The sequence below is a fragment of the Ammospiza caudacuta genome, chromosome 15 (assembly GCF_027887145.1).
Source record: "Ammospiza caudacuta isolate bAmmCau1 chromosome 15, bAmmCau1.pri, whole genome shotgun sequence".
Classification (NCBI taxonomy): domain Eukaryota; kingdom Metazoa; phylum Chordata; class Aves; order Passeriformes; family Passerellidae; genus Ammospiza; species Ammospiza caudacuta.
The window spans coordinates 11,990,647-12,006,052 of NC_080607.1; the positions used below are offsets into that span (position 1 = coordinate 11,990,647).

The window sequence follows — 15,406 nt, forward strand, 5'->3', positions numbered from 1 at the left end:
CTAATGAGGAAATATTGCTCTGGTGGTGTGTGCCCACCTGCCAACTGCTGTAGAATAAATCACAGAGCTGCTTCCTTTGTTTAAGAGCAAATCCTGAAGACAAACCCCAAAATGCAAAAGGTGACAAGTGACACAGTTGTTTGGGCCTGTGAGGATGGAGCACAGGCACATCCTGGGGCCAGCTCAGAGGAGGCTGCTCTGAGCTCGCTGCTGGGTGGCTCTTGGCAATGTTTTGAAGAAGATGAGCTCTCTGGGCATGAGGAATGGAATGGAATGGAATGGAATGGAATGGAATGGAATGGAATGGAATGGAATGGAATGGAATGGAATGGAATGGAATGGAATGGAGGGATGGAATGGCCTCTTTCATTCTTCCTCTGGGCAGGTCTCTCTGGTGAAACTCATATATACAGAAGAAGGATTGATGGTGGGTCATCATTCCCATGGGAGTCTTTGGCTAAAAAACCCTGTCCTGGGTCTGCCCTGGCTGCACCCCTTAGAAACAGCTGGAAGAGCCTGGCTGGGTACAGAAAAGCAGGATTTCCAGATGTGTTTTCTCATGTATCAGTCAATCATGAAGCTAGAAGGCTGATAGCTCTTAGAGTGTGCTGGAGTCATGTTCTGCACTGCTGAACAGCACCCTCAGATGGCCAGTAAAAGAGCAGGTTTTGTTCCATTCTGACAAAGAACTTGTAAATCACGGATACATGGGTCTGTTCCATAGTCACACACTCTCACCCCTCAATGTAGAAATGTGATTTGTATGTTTAAATTAAAATTTTGACTTGCAGATTGACACACTTCATGACCAGCAAAGGCAAAACTTCTTCAAAATGGAATGAAATGTTTTGTGAATTTAAATGAATTATTAAAAATACTTCTTCTGTGAGAAATATATGGCTGATGTTTGGGGGAACAAAACAATTCTTAAGAAACCACAAATTCGACCAATATTTTGCCACTCCTGTGCTCTGAGAGAATTCTCACACCTTTCCTTTGTGTGGCTTTACAGGACATGGTGCGTCGAGGAGAGATCATAGACGATGACATGGAAGATGAATTCTATCTCCGTCGTCTGGACGCCGGGCTCTTTGTGCTGCAGCTCATCTGTTACATCATGGCAGAGATCTGTAATGCCAATGTTCCCCAGGTAAAGCTGCATACAAGGCTGGCAGATCATCTGTGTTTGCATTCATGGGGCAGACAAGGCTCTAAATCTTTGCAAATACTGTGTTGAGTAATTGTTTCTCTAATTTCCTTTTCGGGAGGAAACCTCCTGTTTATTGCACTTGTGTCCATACAGCTCCATCAAGTTGCAGCAGATAGGGCATTAGTGGGGACAGAAGTTGATTGCTGTCACTAAATTCATATAATCAGTGTGAGCAAGGTCAGGGTTTGAAGTGGAAAGGCCATGTTGATGCCATTGCTGAGAGAGCAGGGGGAAGGGACATGCTCTCAGGAGGTCTCACAAAAGCACAGCTACAGCTTTTCTTGATGCGTGCAAAATGCTGCATCTCTGCTTCCTCTGTGAATACATTGGGGTTTGTGAATGCATTCTGTGGCTTCTTATTTCTGTGCCATGTGCCTTCCTTGTTGTTCCTGAGCAGATGCTGAGGGCTGCCAAGACTGAGTTCGTTTTTGTGGTGCTCAGGTCTCTGTTTATCCCTCAAAGTGGGAAAAAGTGGGGCTGTGCATGGACTCATGTTGAAAATCTCTTTCTTCTCTGTCCTATTCTCCATCAGATTCGTCAGAGAGTCCACCAGATCCTGAACATGAGAGGCAGCTCCATTAAAATTGTTCGACACATCCTGAAGGGTGAGTAGAGATATTTTTGTGCAAGTCTCTCATCGCTACCAGGGACAGCTTGGTCATGGCTTTGCAGGCTGAGCCTTCACATGTAATTCTCCCTGGCTTCCTGAGCATCTCCAGGCAGCAGCTGAGCAGTGTTCTGAGATCCTGGCAGGGCAGGAATCACCCTGATTAGTGGCGTGCTTTGCTTTGCCTCCCAGTTAGGACACTTGCTGTAGCTGCTGTCAGAGAGCAGCACATCACTGCACGCTTCCATCAGCTCCAGCCTGGCTGGAATTCACTGCTGACATTAACATGAGAGTAAATATTTAAGGGAAGTGCACATGCCTGCTAGAGGGAAGAATAGTGGAGTCTCATCTTTCATTAACATGGCCTTGCACTTTACCATCTGCACCATATTAGTACCCGTGGTGTATTTGTCTTGTTCTTAGTGTCAAATTAATAGGGATTATAGCATTAAAGTATCCTCCATAGCTTTAAAATGTAGCTGTTGTGATTTGCAATCCCAGTTTTAAAGTACTGCTTGTTATTTTTAATGCTCATGGTGAATTAGAGCAGTGCCTATTTGAGCTGTAGCCCTCCTTTGCAGCCTGCTGTCCTTCAGCAGCAGCAGCCAGTGGAACTGGGGGAGAGAAGGGCAGGACTCAGCCTCTTCCCATGGCCCCTCAGAGCTGAGAGGCTTAGTGAGAACAGCAGGGGACCAGAGCTGCCTGGAGAAGATGCTTCCTTATGGAATGTATCTGCTCCAAAGGGGCTGTGTTGTTTTCAGTGTGAGGAAAGGAGTCTATTTTTCTTCTGGAGGGAAGGGAAGCTTGACAGCATTTCTGGGATAGTGGGCTGTATTTCACTGTTTCTGCTTTCTTGGGGAGCAACAATGTTCTCCTGGGCTTTTCTTGCCCCCACTTCAACAATGGCAGGTACACTCAGCTTATTTCCTGCAAAACCTGTCGGTTTTCTCCCTTCTCATATGCAGGAAAAAAGGAATCAGAGGGCTGGCTGCTATGACAAAATCAAGAGTGATTTTCTGACAGTGTGAAATTACCTGCAGCTATAGGCAATCTCTTTGGCCCCTGTCTTTAACAATGAAGTGCAAGTTAATGCCTGCTGCTGAGCAGGGGGGCTGCATAGGATGTCTTTTCTGATTTTAATTCTGATACTTGAAAATTCCTGCCTCTAAACTGCCCCTTTCCAACGTGGACTATGGCCACATCCCTGTTCAGATTCCCACACTTGCCCTGGGCCTTGTGTCCCTGGGGGAGTTGTCTGCACACCCTGCTGGATTTGCACATCTCACGGTCACGGCTCTGGGGTGTTGACTTACATACCAAGCTGAATTGGAGGGCAGCTGCATTAAAATTTCATCTGATTCTTTCTTTCCCAGACAGTGACTTGCATTGTGAAACTTTCTCTGTGCTTGCATCGGGTGTTGCAAGCTCAGGGTTGTGCAGGTTGGAGCTCTCAGCAGCAGCACATTCCCTGCCTGAAGGGGCATGTTGACTTCTTAATAATGCAGGGATGGGTACAGAGTTTGGGCTCTGACTGCAGCTCTCCCCAACTCTTAAACTTGCTAGTTTTAGAGACTTTTAATGACAATAATCATAACCTCAGTGATAAATTTATTAGTAGATAAATTTCTTGTGAAGTCCTGCAGTGGGACCTGAGAAGCAGCACTGGGCTCAGCTGCAGTCTGGGCTCTGAAATTTGAGCATTTCAGTAGTTACACACCTGTGTCCACATGCACAGTCAGCACAGATTCACCAGCCTGTAACAGCAGCAGCACCAGGGACATGCACCTGCTTCTCTGAAGGAGTCACTTCCCTGGACACAGCTTCCCAGGGGAGCCAAGGGGTTGGAACAGAGATTTGGATGTGGAGCCTGCAGTTTGCTGCTGGGATGCTGGGGTAGCAAGGGGCTTCCAAAACTTCCCTGGAGTCAACTGCACAAGACTTTATTGCAAGTGCCTGAGAGATCAGGAGCTTGAGCCTTGGCTGGAAAATGTTTCCAGGCTACTTCCCAACTTGCTCTCAGGACAGATGAGGGCTGGTTTATTTTTACTTTTCGTTCAGTGTTTTGCTCTTGTTCAGTTTTTATTTCTATTTTTGCATACTAATTAGATGCTCAGTTTTTAGTTTGATTTTTATGGCCTACATATTCTCCATGTTTCTCTGGCAACCTGACAGCTGATGGATCCCTTGGGGTGGCTCAGAATTACTTACGATGCAAGCAAGGAAGCGAGACTGTTTTCTTATGGTGGAGCTTTCAAGGGGGAGGAGTGGGCAGGGAATAACAGGAGGCTCATTAATGCATTTCTGCAGGCTGACCAGTCCTCCCACACTTCCTTTTTCTGGAAGATCAAGCATTTCTTGCGACAGGACAGTTAGTTTATGCTTTGGAAGAAAACAACTTGAGTGGTGTGTACCTTGGCTAGGGAGATGTTTTGGGGATGGAGGCTGGATTGGGGATGGCAGCAGTGTCTGTATCTTGGGGTGGTGCCTGATCTCCATCTGTCATTGGGAATGGAGTGAGGCACAGGCTTCTCTGAAGTGATACTTGGCTCTGGAATGGCAAATCTCCCTGTTCCTCACTGATCCAGAGGGACTTGCCATTGATCCTGGCTACCTCAGGAGCTCTGTCAGAGCTGCTCCTGCTGAGCCCCCCCTCACACCTGGTGTCAGGTGAGCAGGCACACTGGGAGCTGGGCATGTGGAATGTCTGCTGCACATTCCAGCCCAAACCTGTTAGCACAGGTGAACACAAAGGAAGGGTCAGTGTGCTCTGAGGATGGAGCTCAGTCTGGCTCACGGTGCCTCCATCTGTGCAGGCTCCAGAGCTTCCAATATCCATTACAAGCCTCAGTATTTCCCAATTGATTTTTACTGTTCTGTAACCATTGTATTTTGTCTAATGAAGCAGAAACCAATCTTGGGCCCTTTCCCTTTGTGTAGCTACAGCAGTGTGTAAGCTCTGGTTAACTGTTGGCAGGAGCAGCTTACATTTGATTTTTTTTTTAGCAGTCTCAGTGAAGTGGTGGAATTTTAAATAAAAAAGTAAATACATAAAATCTCGGTTGGAGATTTACTTTTTTAAGCCTGGTTCTGGGGGTTTTATCTGGTGTCTTCAAGCTGCTAATGCTTCAAATGAGCATTAGCAGCTGTCATAACCCAGTAAACATTCTGCCTTAGATTAACAGGGGTTTTAGTCTTACAAAGCCTAGATGTTTAGAAGGAGAAATGCTGAGCTTTTGGACAAGATAAGAAGAATTTGTGTCTTGTTTTTGTTTGGGTGATCTCCCAGTACAAAGGAAGGGCAGTGTCATTAGTGCCACTCAGTGGCTCCCTGCTCCAGCCCTAGTCCAAGCAGTCTGGCCATCCTTACAGCTGGGAGCAGAGCTGCTGGCTGTGCCAGGCTTGGAAACCATGGCTGTCCCTCACCTGGGCTTGGAGAGGCCACTGCAGGTGGGAAGTGTTGCCTTGGGCTGCAATAAACTCCAGCACACATCCACTGCAGCTGTTCCAGAGGCACTTACCCTGATGGGGCTGCTGGGGACAGAGCTGGCTCCTCCAGCTGCCCCAGTACTCAGGCTCTGGTACTGCCTGAGGGGAGAGGGGAGCCTGAGCTAAGAAGGGGACCCCATCCCTGTGCACTGGGATCATCTCCTGCCTGAGTTTGGATTCCCAGCCCAGCCCAGAGCCCGCACAGCACGGCAGGGCTGAGCTGCCTCCCAGCAATCAGTCCATGCACAGGGAGCTACAGGGAATCCCTCCTTGCCAGGAGCTTTCTGCTGCTTTTAAGAGCTGTGCAGAGCAGCTCATACACTGAGAGAAGCTGCCCTGATCTGGTCCCTTCGCTGGGACAGTGGGCAGCTCAGGTTCACCTGCAGCAAACCTCAGCATTACCACCTGCTCATGTTACAGGTACCAGAGCGGTTTATAAATATTAAAAATATTTTCCCAGAGGCTTGGTAAAGAACTCTACTGCTTTTACATGGAGAGAGAGAGTGTGTACACACAGGAGGGAAGACTCCCACATCAGCTAACTTCTGCCTGTCCCCACTGCTTTCAGTGCTCCTGTAACAAAGGCTTTGATGGAGCTCAGAGCGTGTAGCTGTGCTAAATGTATAAATATTAAAGCAAACTTTCTGCAGCAACTTACCATTCAGTGCTGAATACAAGCTGTTCTGTTTGTTTGGAAGAAGCGAAAGAATGCAAGCAGGCAGAGGCAGGGAAGTGCTGTCTTAACCATCAGCCTGCTCCTGATTCCTCAGATTTGTTCAGCTCCTTGCTTCTGCAGCTCAGAACCTGCTTTTCATATTTTCTTTTTAAACCGTCTTTGAAAATGCAGGTTGTGGTTGCAGGAAGGAGGGAGCTGGTAGGGGATGAGAGCTGCCAGCTCCAAATGAATATCAGGGAGGAGAGCTACAGAGGGAATGTTTAGTTCTGTGCTGTTTGGCCGTGTACATGGATGGGCATGACTGTGGTCAGGGTCTGGTGTCCTCTGCCTGATGACAAGTAGTTTAGTTTGTAGTTAAATCTCAACTGGTGGCTTTTCTTCTGTGTGGTTAAAAGCACTGGGTAGATGGAGGAATTGGGGTCTCCTGGGCAAAAATCCTCATTCAGGATACTTGGACAGCCAACAGGTTAAACCCAGGGTTGGGAATGATTGACAGTTGTCACAGACCCCGCCTGACCTTCCCTGATGTCACTCAGTGTCCAAAGGGACCTGGGAAGCTGGTGATTTGCAGTGATTTATGGTACTGTTGGCATTTCTTTGGCATAATGCCATGACTCCCATGCCAGGGAATGGGTGCTCCTGGGTGCTGCTGTGTGTTTGGGCCAGAGCAGGGAGTTCTCTGTGTCTGTCTGCCACAGAAGCTTTAATGAGTGTCAGCAGGTGTTTGTTACGCAAAGCTTTAACCCTGGGGATGGGCAGGAAAACTATCAATGCTCCTTGCATTAATTCCCATGTGGCTGTTTGCAGTAGTGTGGGTGCAGATTCCTCTGTGGTGTGTGCAGGAGTTGTGGCCCTTTGTTTGTTGCTGTGGCACTCAAAGCCTGTGTCCCTGTGCTCTCTCTCTCCCTGCAGAGTACGCGGAGAACATCGGCGATGGGAAGAACCAGGAGTTCAGGGAGAGTGAGCAGAAACGGATCCTGGATCTGCTGGAGAATTTCTGAGACACCTCTGTGTCTGCCCACAAGGACCTGGCGCCATCCTCCCTCCTCCTGCCCCTCCTCCAGCCTCTCTTGCACGATCAAAGTGATGTTTCTATGAAACTGCTTCTAAATGGGATTTGGGAGATATTAAAGATAGTTTGCTTTTTTTTTTTTTAGTTGCTGGTTTGTTATTTGAGCAGTGTTCTGTGAGTGGGGCTGCAGCTGCATACCCAGCACAAAGCCAGCATGAGGTTCTCATCTTTTTTATCTTTTCCCTCCTAAATCAAGCTGCCAAAGATCAGTGTGAAACAATACAAATGTATGTGTGGCAGGGAGGGCAGAGAGGAAGCCTGCCTGGCTCGAGAGACTGTTGGCAGGTTATTCCAGCCTGATCCATTAATGAAAATGTACAACCCTTTCTCTGATGAGAACCAGGGAGGCTGAGGTGGTGGTGTGTGTCCAGTTCATCCCTTCTTCAGTGGCACTGAGATCCAGGAATTGGCCACATCAGCCATTCCTGTTACATCTTCCCAAAGGTGAGTGGGAATTGAAAGTAGGTTCTGGCACAGGCTGGTCACTGTTCCCTCCTGAAGAGGGAAAAGAGGGAATGTGTCCATTGGGGTTTTACCCAGAAACTAAGAGTGAGGGGAGGTAAGCAGTGCCATCCCCAAATTCCATTGCCTTGCTTTCACAGTCAGTTTTTGGTCTTGGCTGTGCTTGTTCAGTAGAAAACCAGTGTTGTGGTTCCTGGACAGGGAGCTTGGCCCTTGGAGCAGCAGCAAGTCCCTGAGAGCAGAGGGATGGCCCTGCCTGCCCCAGGGAAAGGGGCCACAGCTCATTCTCATCAGCCACAGTGTGGTTTTGGGTGTCATTGTGCCAGACTCAGTGCTTCCCTGAGCTGGGACTCCCAGCTGGGATGGGAAGTAGCAGAGGATATTTTCCTGCATCCTCTTTTCTGCTGCTGAAGTTAATGACTGTCATCACAAGCCATCGTGGCTCCCGCAAGCTGGGCCGTGCCTAATTTAGAGAGATTTGCATGCTGGCAGCATTCATTTTTTATCTCCAAGAAAAATGCATTGTCAGGCAAGCTTAAAGGCTTCCTTCAATCCTGACTGCACAGGCACTGCTGGCCTGGTGCTATTGAACACTGGTGTTCAGGGCATCAGCATGGAAGTCGTGGCTTCAGCAGCCACAAAAAGCTGCAAAAATATATTTCTTTTGTGCAGAACTTGTCAAATTTCTCATTTCTTTCTTCTGTTTTCAATCTGCTTCCTTAGAGGTATTTTTTCCTTTAGTTTTCAGATGTGTTTAGGTTTTTACTTGATTTTGGGAATCATTCCCTTTCCTCACCAATGGAGTTGTGGTCAGAGCTGGTCTCTGGTTTCCCCTGGAAGATAACTGGCTGTGTCCTCACACTGTGCTTGTGTTGGAGGAGCTGAGGAGAAAGGGAGGGATCTCAGACAGAGAGTTTGAGGCAGGGCAGAAAGGGGACTTAGTGAATGTGGAACAGCTTCAGGTGAGAAGTGGGGGAGAAAAGGGCAGGGAAGGTCTTGAGAAAACTTCAGTGAATTGCCTAAGGGCAAGGTGAGTTTAAATCTGAGTGCCCATTTTAAACCTGGTTTTGCTGTTTGCTGCATGTGTGTGTGAACATGTGATCCATGTGATCATTTCCATGCACAGCTGGTGAGCTGCTGTGGGTGTGCAGTGCATGATCCCTGCTCTGAGTTGGCTCCTCTCAGATGGGGAAAACCTCCTGCAGCATCTGCTGGGAGTGAAATGTTGGTCACTGCCACGGGGGGTTGTGCCAGTGAACTCACATTGGAAGCTCTTGCAGCAAGGGACAGGGGCTGGAGGAACCAAAAGTGTGGTGCTGTGGTGTGTGGGTTCCCTGGGGAGCAGGAAAGGGTCCTGGCACTGCTCCAGCTGCCAGCAGTCAGTGCTGTCCTGGATCAGGAGAAGGAATGGGCACAGCCTATGGTGGGGCCTGGGCTCAGCAGCATCCTGTGAGGTGAGATGGTGTTCCCTCTGCAGGGCTGGGGACAGGGTGCCACCCCTGCACTGTCCCTCACAGTTCTCAGGGCTGTGGTGCTGCCCCTGGGGAGCAGGAGTGCCTTGCCATGAGTATTGTGTTCCCCAGCTGAAAGAAGAATTTGTGGGATTAGGGAATGGCAGTGTGTTCATCCCACCCAGCCCAGCCACTGTCCCTGTGATGGATGAAGGTGCTCCAGATGTTGCAGAGGAATTTGTGCAGAGATGGTTCCTGCAAATCAGGCTTTTACAAGGTGGATGACGAATTATTCTCTTCTAATTTCCAAGCTCTTTCAGAGGGAGGAACCCCACTGCTCCAAAGGAGCCCACTTGATTTTGATCCTGGTAATCACAGCAGGCCCTGCCATGCACCCACGCTCTGGCCCCACACCCCACTGCTGGGAAACACTGGATCCTCTGCCTTGGTCCTTGGGAGAGGCTGGGGGCCCACCTGGGCACACTGTTATTAATTAAGGTAATTATTCAGCTTAATGTGCTGCTCCTAGCCAGCTCATTTGTGCTGTCATATTGAGCAGCACAGAAAAGCCTTGGAGGTGTGAGGATGAGCACCCCAAGTCTTGGCAGTTGTGGAGAATGACGTTATTGTAATTGAGGGAGGATTAAAAGGTGGAGCTAATAACAGATTTCCTTGAGGAAGCAGCCATAGGCTGTAGACAGGGGGATTTGTGCCCTGCTTTAACCCTGCTGGTTCTGTGGCCCTGGAACAGCAGCATCACTGTTGGCTTTTGAGCTAAATGTGGGTTTTAGGAGAGGGTGCAGGACTGGCACAGCCCACAGGCAGCACCTGTGGGACTCTGGGCTGCTGGGAGTGATGGCAGGGACTGGTGACAGGAGCCTGGTGGCCTTTGCTCCTCTGTGAGCCCTCACTGTGCTGAGCCACACTCCCCTGCCCCCTCTGCTCTCAGAGTACCAGGCCAGCCTTGGCACAGGGCAGCAAAACATGCAGGGACAGAGACCCCTCCCCACTGTACCCCTCCCTGGGCTGTGCTTTCTCATCTCTGATTGTAAACAGATTTGACTGAAGAGGTAAATGAGAAGGTAATTAGAGGGAACATGATGGATGGGGCACTCTGGTGATGGGAAGGAGGAATCTTGCCCTCCAGGAGAAAGGAGCTGGCAGAGTGTTGTTCAGCAGAGCACCCACGGTGCCTCACGCCTCCCTCTGCAGCAGGATCCTGGGGTGCAGTGGGGGGAGCTCTGACCCCTGGGGATGCCCCAGGCTGAAACCAGCTGTGGGCAGTGGCTGCTGCAGGCACGGATGAGCCTGTCACCCCGACATCTGGACTGTGATGCCCTTTTGCCAGGGAACTGTTCAGGGCTCTGCAGCTGAGCACCAGAGCAGGATTTAAAAGTAGGAAAGCAGCAAACGATGAGGGAGATGCTGTCCTCGGTCTGTGGATTCCTCTGCTCCATGGAGGTGCTTGCCCCGGTGGGGTTTGGTTGGGCTGAGGCCGGGCTGGGCTTGGCTGGGGCTGGGGAAATCCTGGTGCAAGTCCTGGGGAAGGGGGAGGGAGAGGGATGGTGACACCATCCCTGCAGTGGGAGCCCCAGTGCTGGCTGTGTCAGGGCGGGTGGGAGCACTGGATTCCTCCTGCTGGGAGTGGCAGGAGCTGATGGCATTTCCCCCTGGCCACAGGAGAGAGGCACCAACCATCCTCACTGTGTGTCCAAATCCATCTTCAGCTGCGCTCCCGGCTGAGCCTCCCTAAACGGGGAGAAATGAGTGTAAATCATGTCTGAGGAACATCTCCTGATATCCCAGTGGAGGGACTGAGGCTGTGCTAAATACAGTGAGAGGCTGGCAGCACTGGGAGCAAACCATCAGCTGCGAAATAAGTCACTTACACTATTGATTTTGTAAAATATTTTTTTTCTTTTAAGGCCTTGCTCTCAGGGAAAGCTTTTCTCTTGGGGCAGGAAATTGTTTGGAGGCGGAAGGGGTGGTTGCTTTGTGGTATTTTTTGTTTGGTTTTTTTTTACATTTAATTTTTTTAGTGCTTAATTATTTGGAAAGAGGGAACTGTTCCACAGTGATGGACACCTGTGATATTGCTCCTCTCCATCAGGAACCTGGTGGTGGGTTCTGCAGAGGAAGGAGTTAATGGCCTGGAAACGGGCTTGAGTTCTCTGAAGAAATAATTCTTTTCAAGTCATTTTCTTCTGAATTTTATGCTTTGGAGACTTCCCTGTGCAGGGGCTGCTCTGGGCAGAGGCCTTTGAGTCCCAAAGCCCCCATATGCTGGGGGTGGGGGGTTCCTGCTGCCTTTCCCACATTGTGCTGGGACTCTCAGGGCTCCCCAGCATGGGGAGCCAGAGACACAGGGCTGTGACCATCCCAAAACAGGCAGGGGGACAAAAACACCGCGTGTCCCTGCCCAGAAATGCTCCCACTGCTCTCCCAGCCAGGTCATGCCACTAGGCAGGGCTGTGCCCCAAAACCCCTCTCCTGCTGGGTCTGTTATTTTTGATGCTGTTGCGGCTGTCGTGGTTTGGGTGGGTGGGTTGTGTTTGCTCACCTGAGCTCCCACTCACTGCCTCCCTGGCTGCTCCCTCCCTGCTCCAGGGGATCCAACAGGCTCTGCTTCCATGGCTGGCTGTGCCCAGGATGATTTGTGCGGGAGCAGGCTCTAATGCTGCCTGGCGGGAGCGTTGTTTTCCTGCAGCGCACGCAGACCTTTGCAAATAATCTAATAATGCAGGAATGTCAAACTTCAGCTGTGGAAGGAAATCCTTTTATACAGGAATTGTCAAGTCCCTAAACAAGTATCAGAAATGAGCTCGGTATCAATGTGGAGGGTGTTTATTCTGCCCGTCAGAGAGATGAACAACCCAATTCACTCTCCCAGGCAGATGCAAATTCCAGTGTTGGCTCCTGGACCTCAGGAGAGCTCAGAGCTGAGCCTTGGGGTGCCCTGCATGAACCCTTAAAGAGGTGAATTTCAAAATAATGCATGAGGCAGACCCCAGTGCTGCAGCAGCTCTGGGGTTTGGGGTTTGAGGTTTTTTCTTCCATTTGCTGGGCAGCTTTTGCTGTCAAAAGGGAACATGAGGTGTTGGCATTGGAATGAGCACAAGCAGTACTCAGGAGCCAGCAGGAAGGACCAATGCTCTTGCTTTCATTTTGGGTGTCCTTGGGCAACTCCAGGTTAGAGCTGTGTCCCCAGGGATGTTCTTTGTGCCTCTCAGGGTCTGTGTGTCCCCCTGAGCCTGATGGCCTGTGAGGTGCTGCTCATCTGGCTGTCCCCCTTCCCCTTCCAACCCCATCCAGCTCTTCTGAACTCCACTACACCCTCCAGCTTTGCAGGCTGCCTTTTCCTGATGGACAGGTGTCCCAGGGAATTCACATGCAAACCTCACAGGCACACGAGCTGTGCCCACGGTGGATGTGGTGCCTCTGGGATCTCTGTGGTCTCACTGCATGGAAGTGCCCGCTGCTTTCCTCCATCTGGCGAGTGCCCCCCCGAGCAGCACTGAGCAGTGGGCAGAACCCGGCGCTGGCAGAGATAAGGAGTGTTTCATCCTCGAGAGCGAGTCCCTGGGCCCGTTCTGCTGAAAGAGAAGCCCTGTGAGGGCGGTGCCGGCCGTTCGGAGCAATAACGAGAGAGCAGATAAGGGACCCGCTCCGCAGCGGTGCTGCTGGCTCTGCTCCCGCCTCCGTGTGCGAGTGAGCTCCCCCCGCATCCCTGTCACACCACGGGGGCTGCACCCGCAGCAGCAGCACCTGCCCGAGGCCTCAATGGATTACAACTGAGGAGGAGAACCGAACCCTCACAGCGAGCTTCAGACTCAGGCACTGGCACTTTGCTCTCTGCTGGGTCCTGCAGAACCCCAGTCCCTGTTTTTCATCCACTGTGATGGCAGAAAATCTGCTGGAAATGGGACTTAATTTAGGCTCTGCCTCTGGAGGTGTTCCTGGCTCCAGGAGGAATTTATGCTCTTTGCTTCCTCCTGACATGATTTAAATATCTCAGGTGGTGCACGGGCAGGTTTCAGCCCTCGAGGTGCAGCTGCATGGCCTCGGCCTCCAGTGGGGATGTGCTGCCCTCGTGTTGGGGTGCAGGAGCTGGGCTGGAGCCAGGAGCCCCTGTCCATGCCTGGAACGTGCAATCACCACTGGGTGACATCTGCAGCTCTGTTCTGGCTGCACCTGTGGGTGGGAGCTTCCCAAATTGGAGTGCCAAGTCTGGGGGAGCACAGTTCATAGCTGCCACCTCAGTGTGGGCCTGGTTTTAGTCCCTTGCTGGCCAGTGGCAGAGGGTGGACCCTGGGCCAGACAGCAGCCACGAGACCAGGCCAGTCACCCAAAATGTGGAGCACACGAGTGCTTGGCTTTGCTGCTTCTCCTGTTGCAATTGACCCTGTGCACGAACTCCATCTTTCAGTACATGAACTCTCAGTGTAAGAACCCCCTAATTCAGGGCTTCACAAACCCCATCCTTTGGCACATGAACCTCCCTGTTTCAGTGCATGGGGTTTGCCTCCACTCATGCCTCTGGGAGATGTGATGCTTTTGCTTTGCCAGGATCCAGCCCAGAGCTGCTCCCTGGCTGAGCTGTGTTTGCTCAGCAGCTCCAGGCAGCTTCACCTCAGGACACCTGAAGTCCTTTGCCACTGGTGCTGTTGCCATCCCAGAGTGAGACCCTCTGATCCCAACCAGTCATGGAAACTTGTAAATGCAGCTGGGCATGGCTGTGGTGCCCATTTGTCTGTCACTGCTGCTCCCTCCTTCCCTCAGCTTATAACTCCAGAGGGAGTAATGAACTTGGGCAGAGATCAATGCTCTGCTCTGAACCAGGCTTTATTCTGACATGCAGCAAATGCTGCAGTAGGTACAACTTTTTTTTTTTTTTTTTTTTTTTTTTTTTTAATTATTGATTAGTAAAGCAGGTATGAGGCAGCACAGCTCCTGGCCAGGGACCTGCCTTGCTGGAGGGGAATGGGAAGAATCCCCCCACTCTTTCTGGAGCCCTGTCAAGGGAAGGCTGAGGAAATACAGTCAGTATTTTCAAATCCAATTTAAAGCATCTCTTTGCAGCCAACATCTGTCATCTCATGGCAGAAAACACCTGAAATAATCTGATTTTTTTCTGTTTATCTAGAGAGCACATAATATCCTTTTGATTGCTCTGTTGCATGCAGATACTCTCGCGTGAGTGACGCCTGCTCTGTGCCTCCCCTGGTGCTGAGGCCAGGCTTTAGGACACTGAGATGGCACCACGGGGCCCCTTGGTGAATTTTAGGCTTTTCAGAAGAGGTGTAGGAATGGCACAGGTGCTGGTGCTGTGGTTGTGACCCGCTGTGAGGCACAGCTCTGGAAGTGTTGGTGGGTTTGGCCTCAGGATTTATGCACCCAAAGGGACGTGGGGATCTGAGCGGTTCCATGAAATCCTGCTCGTGTCAGGAGCGGGGTGGCTGCTCCCGCTCTCTCTGGTGCCGCTGTCCCCACTCCAGCCGGGCTCTGAGGGTGCACGTGAGCTTGCAACCCACCCCAGGGCAGGTTTTTCCTTTTGAGACAAGTCTTGCACAGTCGGGGACAGCGATCAGGATACACGGGGGACGCGTGTCCTTGTTCCTCCTGTAACGTTTCGAAAACCCCTCCAAGTGCCCCCAGCTGGGCCCTGGCACTGAAGTGAGGCCGGAGCACCGGGCACCGCACCCGCCGGGCTCTGCCCCTCCGGCCCTGCCTCGGCAGACGCTGGGGCCGTGCTGAGATGAGCTGGATCGCACTGGGCTGGGCGGTACCGGGCCGTGCCAGACCGAGCCGTGCCGTGCCGGGCTGGTCGGGCGGAGCCGCGCCGGGCGCTGTCCCGGGTGCTGAAGCCTCTCGGGCCGGGACCGGCGGCGCCCGGGGCCTCTCCCCGCGGGGAGCGGGGCCGCCGGGGATGCCAGGGAGAAACCGTTCCCCGCGAGGGACCCGTGCGTGCGCGGGGCTCTGGCCGTGCGGGCAGCCCCGGCAGTGCGGGGCGGGAAGTCCTGGCGGGACGGGGGGCGTCGGGGGTGCCGAAGGGTCCCGAGTGGGGGCGGAGGGGTCCGGGCGGGGCGGTGCGAGGAATCCCGGCGGTGCAGGGAAGAACTGGGGGGTGTCGGTGGGGCGGTATCGGGGTTCCTGGCGGTGCGGGGCAGCACGGGGGGTGTCCCGGCGGGTCCGGGGGTTCCTGGGGTGCGAGGCAGCAGGGGAGGGTCCCGGTGGGGCGATATCGGGGTCCCGGCGGTGCGGGGCAGCACGGGGGGTTCCCGGCGGATCCGGGGGTCCCGGGTGGGCGCGGCGGGTCCGGCCCCGCCCCGCGCAGTTTGGGGATGAACCGTGGGAAAAAAACTTGGGGGGTGCGCGCGGGCCGGGATCCCTCCGCCGGGCGGGGGAGGCTCCGGGCGAGCCGCGGCACCGCCTCGGCGCGCGG

At 52.1% G+C, this 15,406-nt stretch overlaps 1 protein-coding gene across 1 annotated transcript in view; it reads left to right on the forward strand.

Moving 5' to 3' along the window:
• CTNNBL1 (catenin beta like 1) overlaps positions 1 to 7,135 on the forward strand; it is a 47,615-nt gene extending 40,480 nt beyond the window's left edge. Inside the window, exons 14-16 of the mRNA XM_058814645.1 lie at positions 1,013 to 1,150; positions 1,743 to 1,815; positions 6,892 to 7,135. Coding sequence (XP_058670628.1) covers positions 1,013 to 1,150; positions 1,743 to 1,815; positions 6,892 to 6,980 — 300 coding nt within the window. The 3' untranslated portion in view covers positions 6,981 to 7,135. The remainder of the gene's footprint in view (positions 1 to 1,012; positions 1,151 to 1,742; positions 1,816 to 6,891) is intronic.
• Positions 7,136 to 15,406: the final 8,271 nt, after the last annotated feature.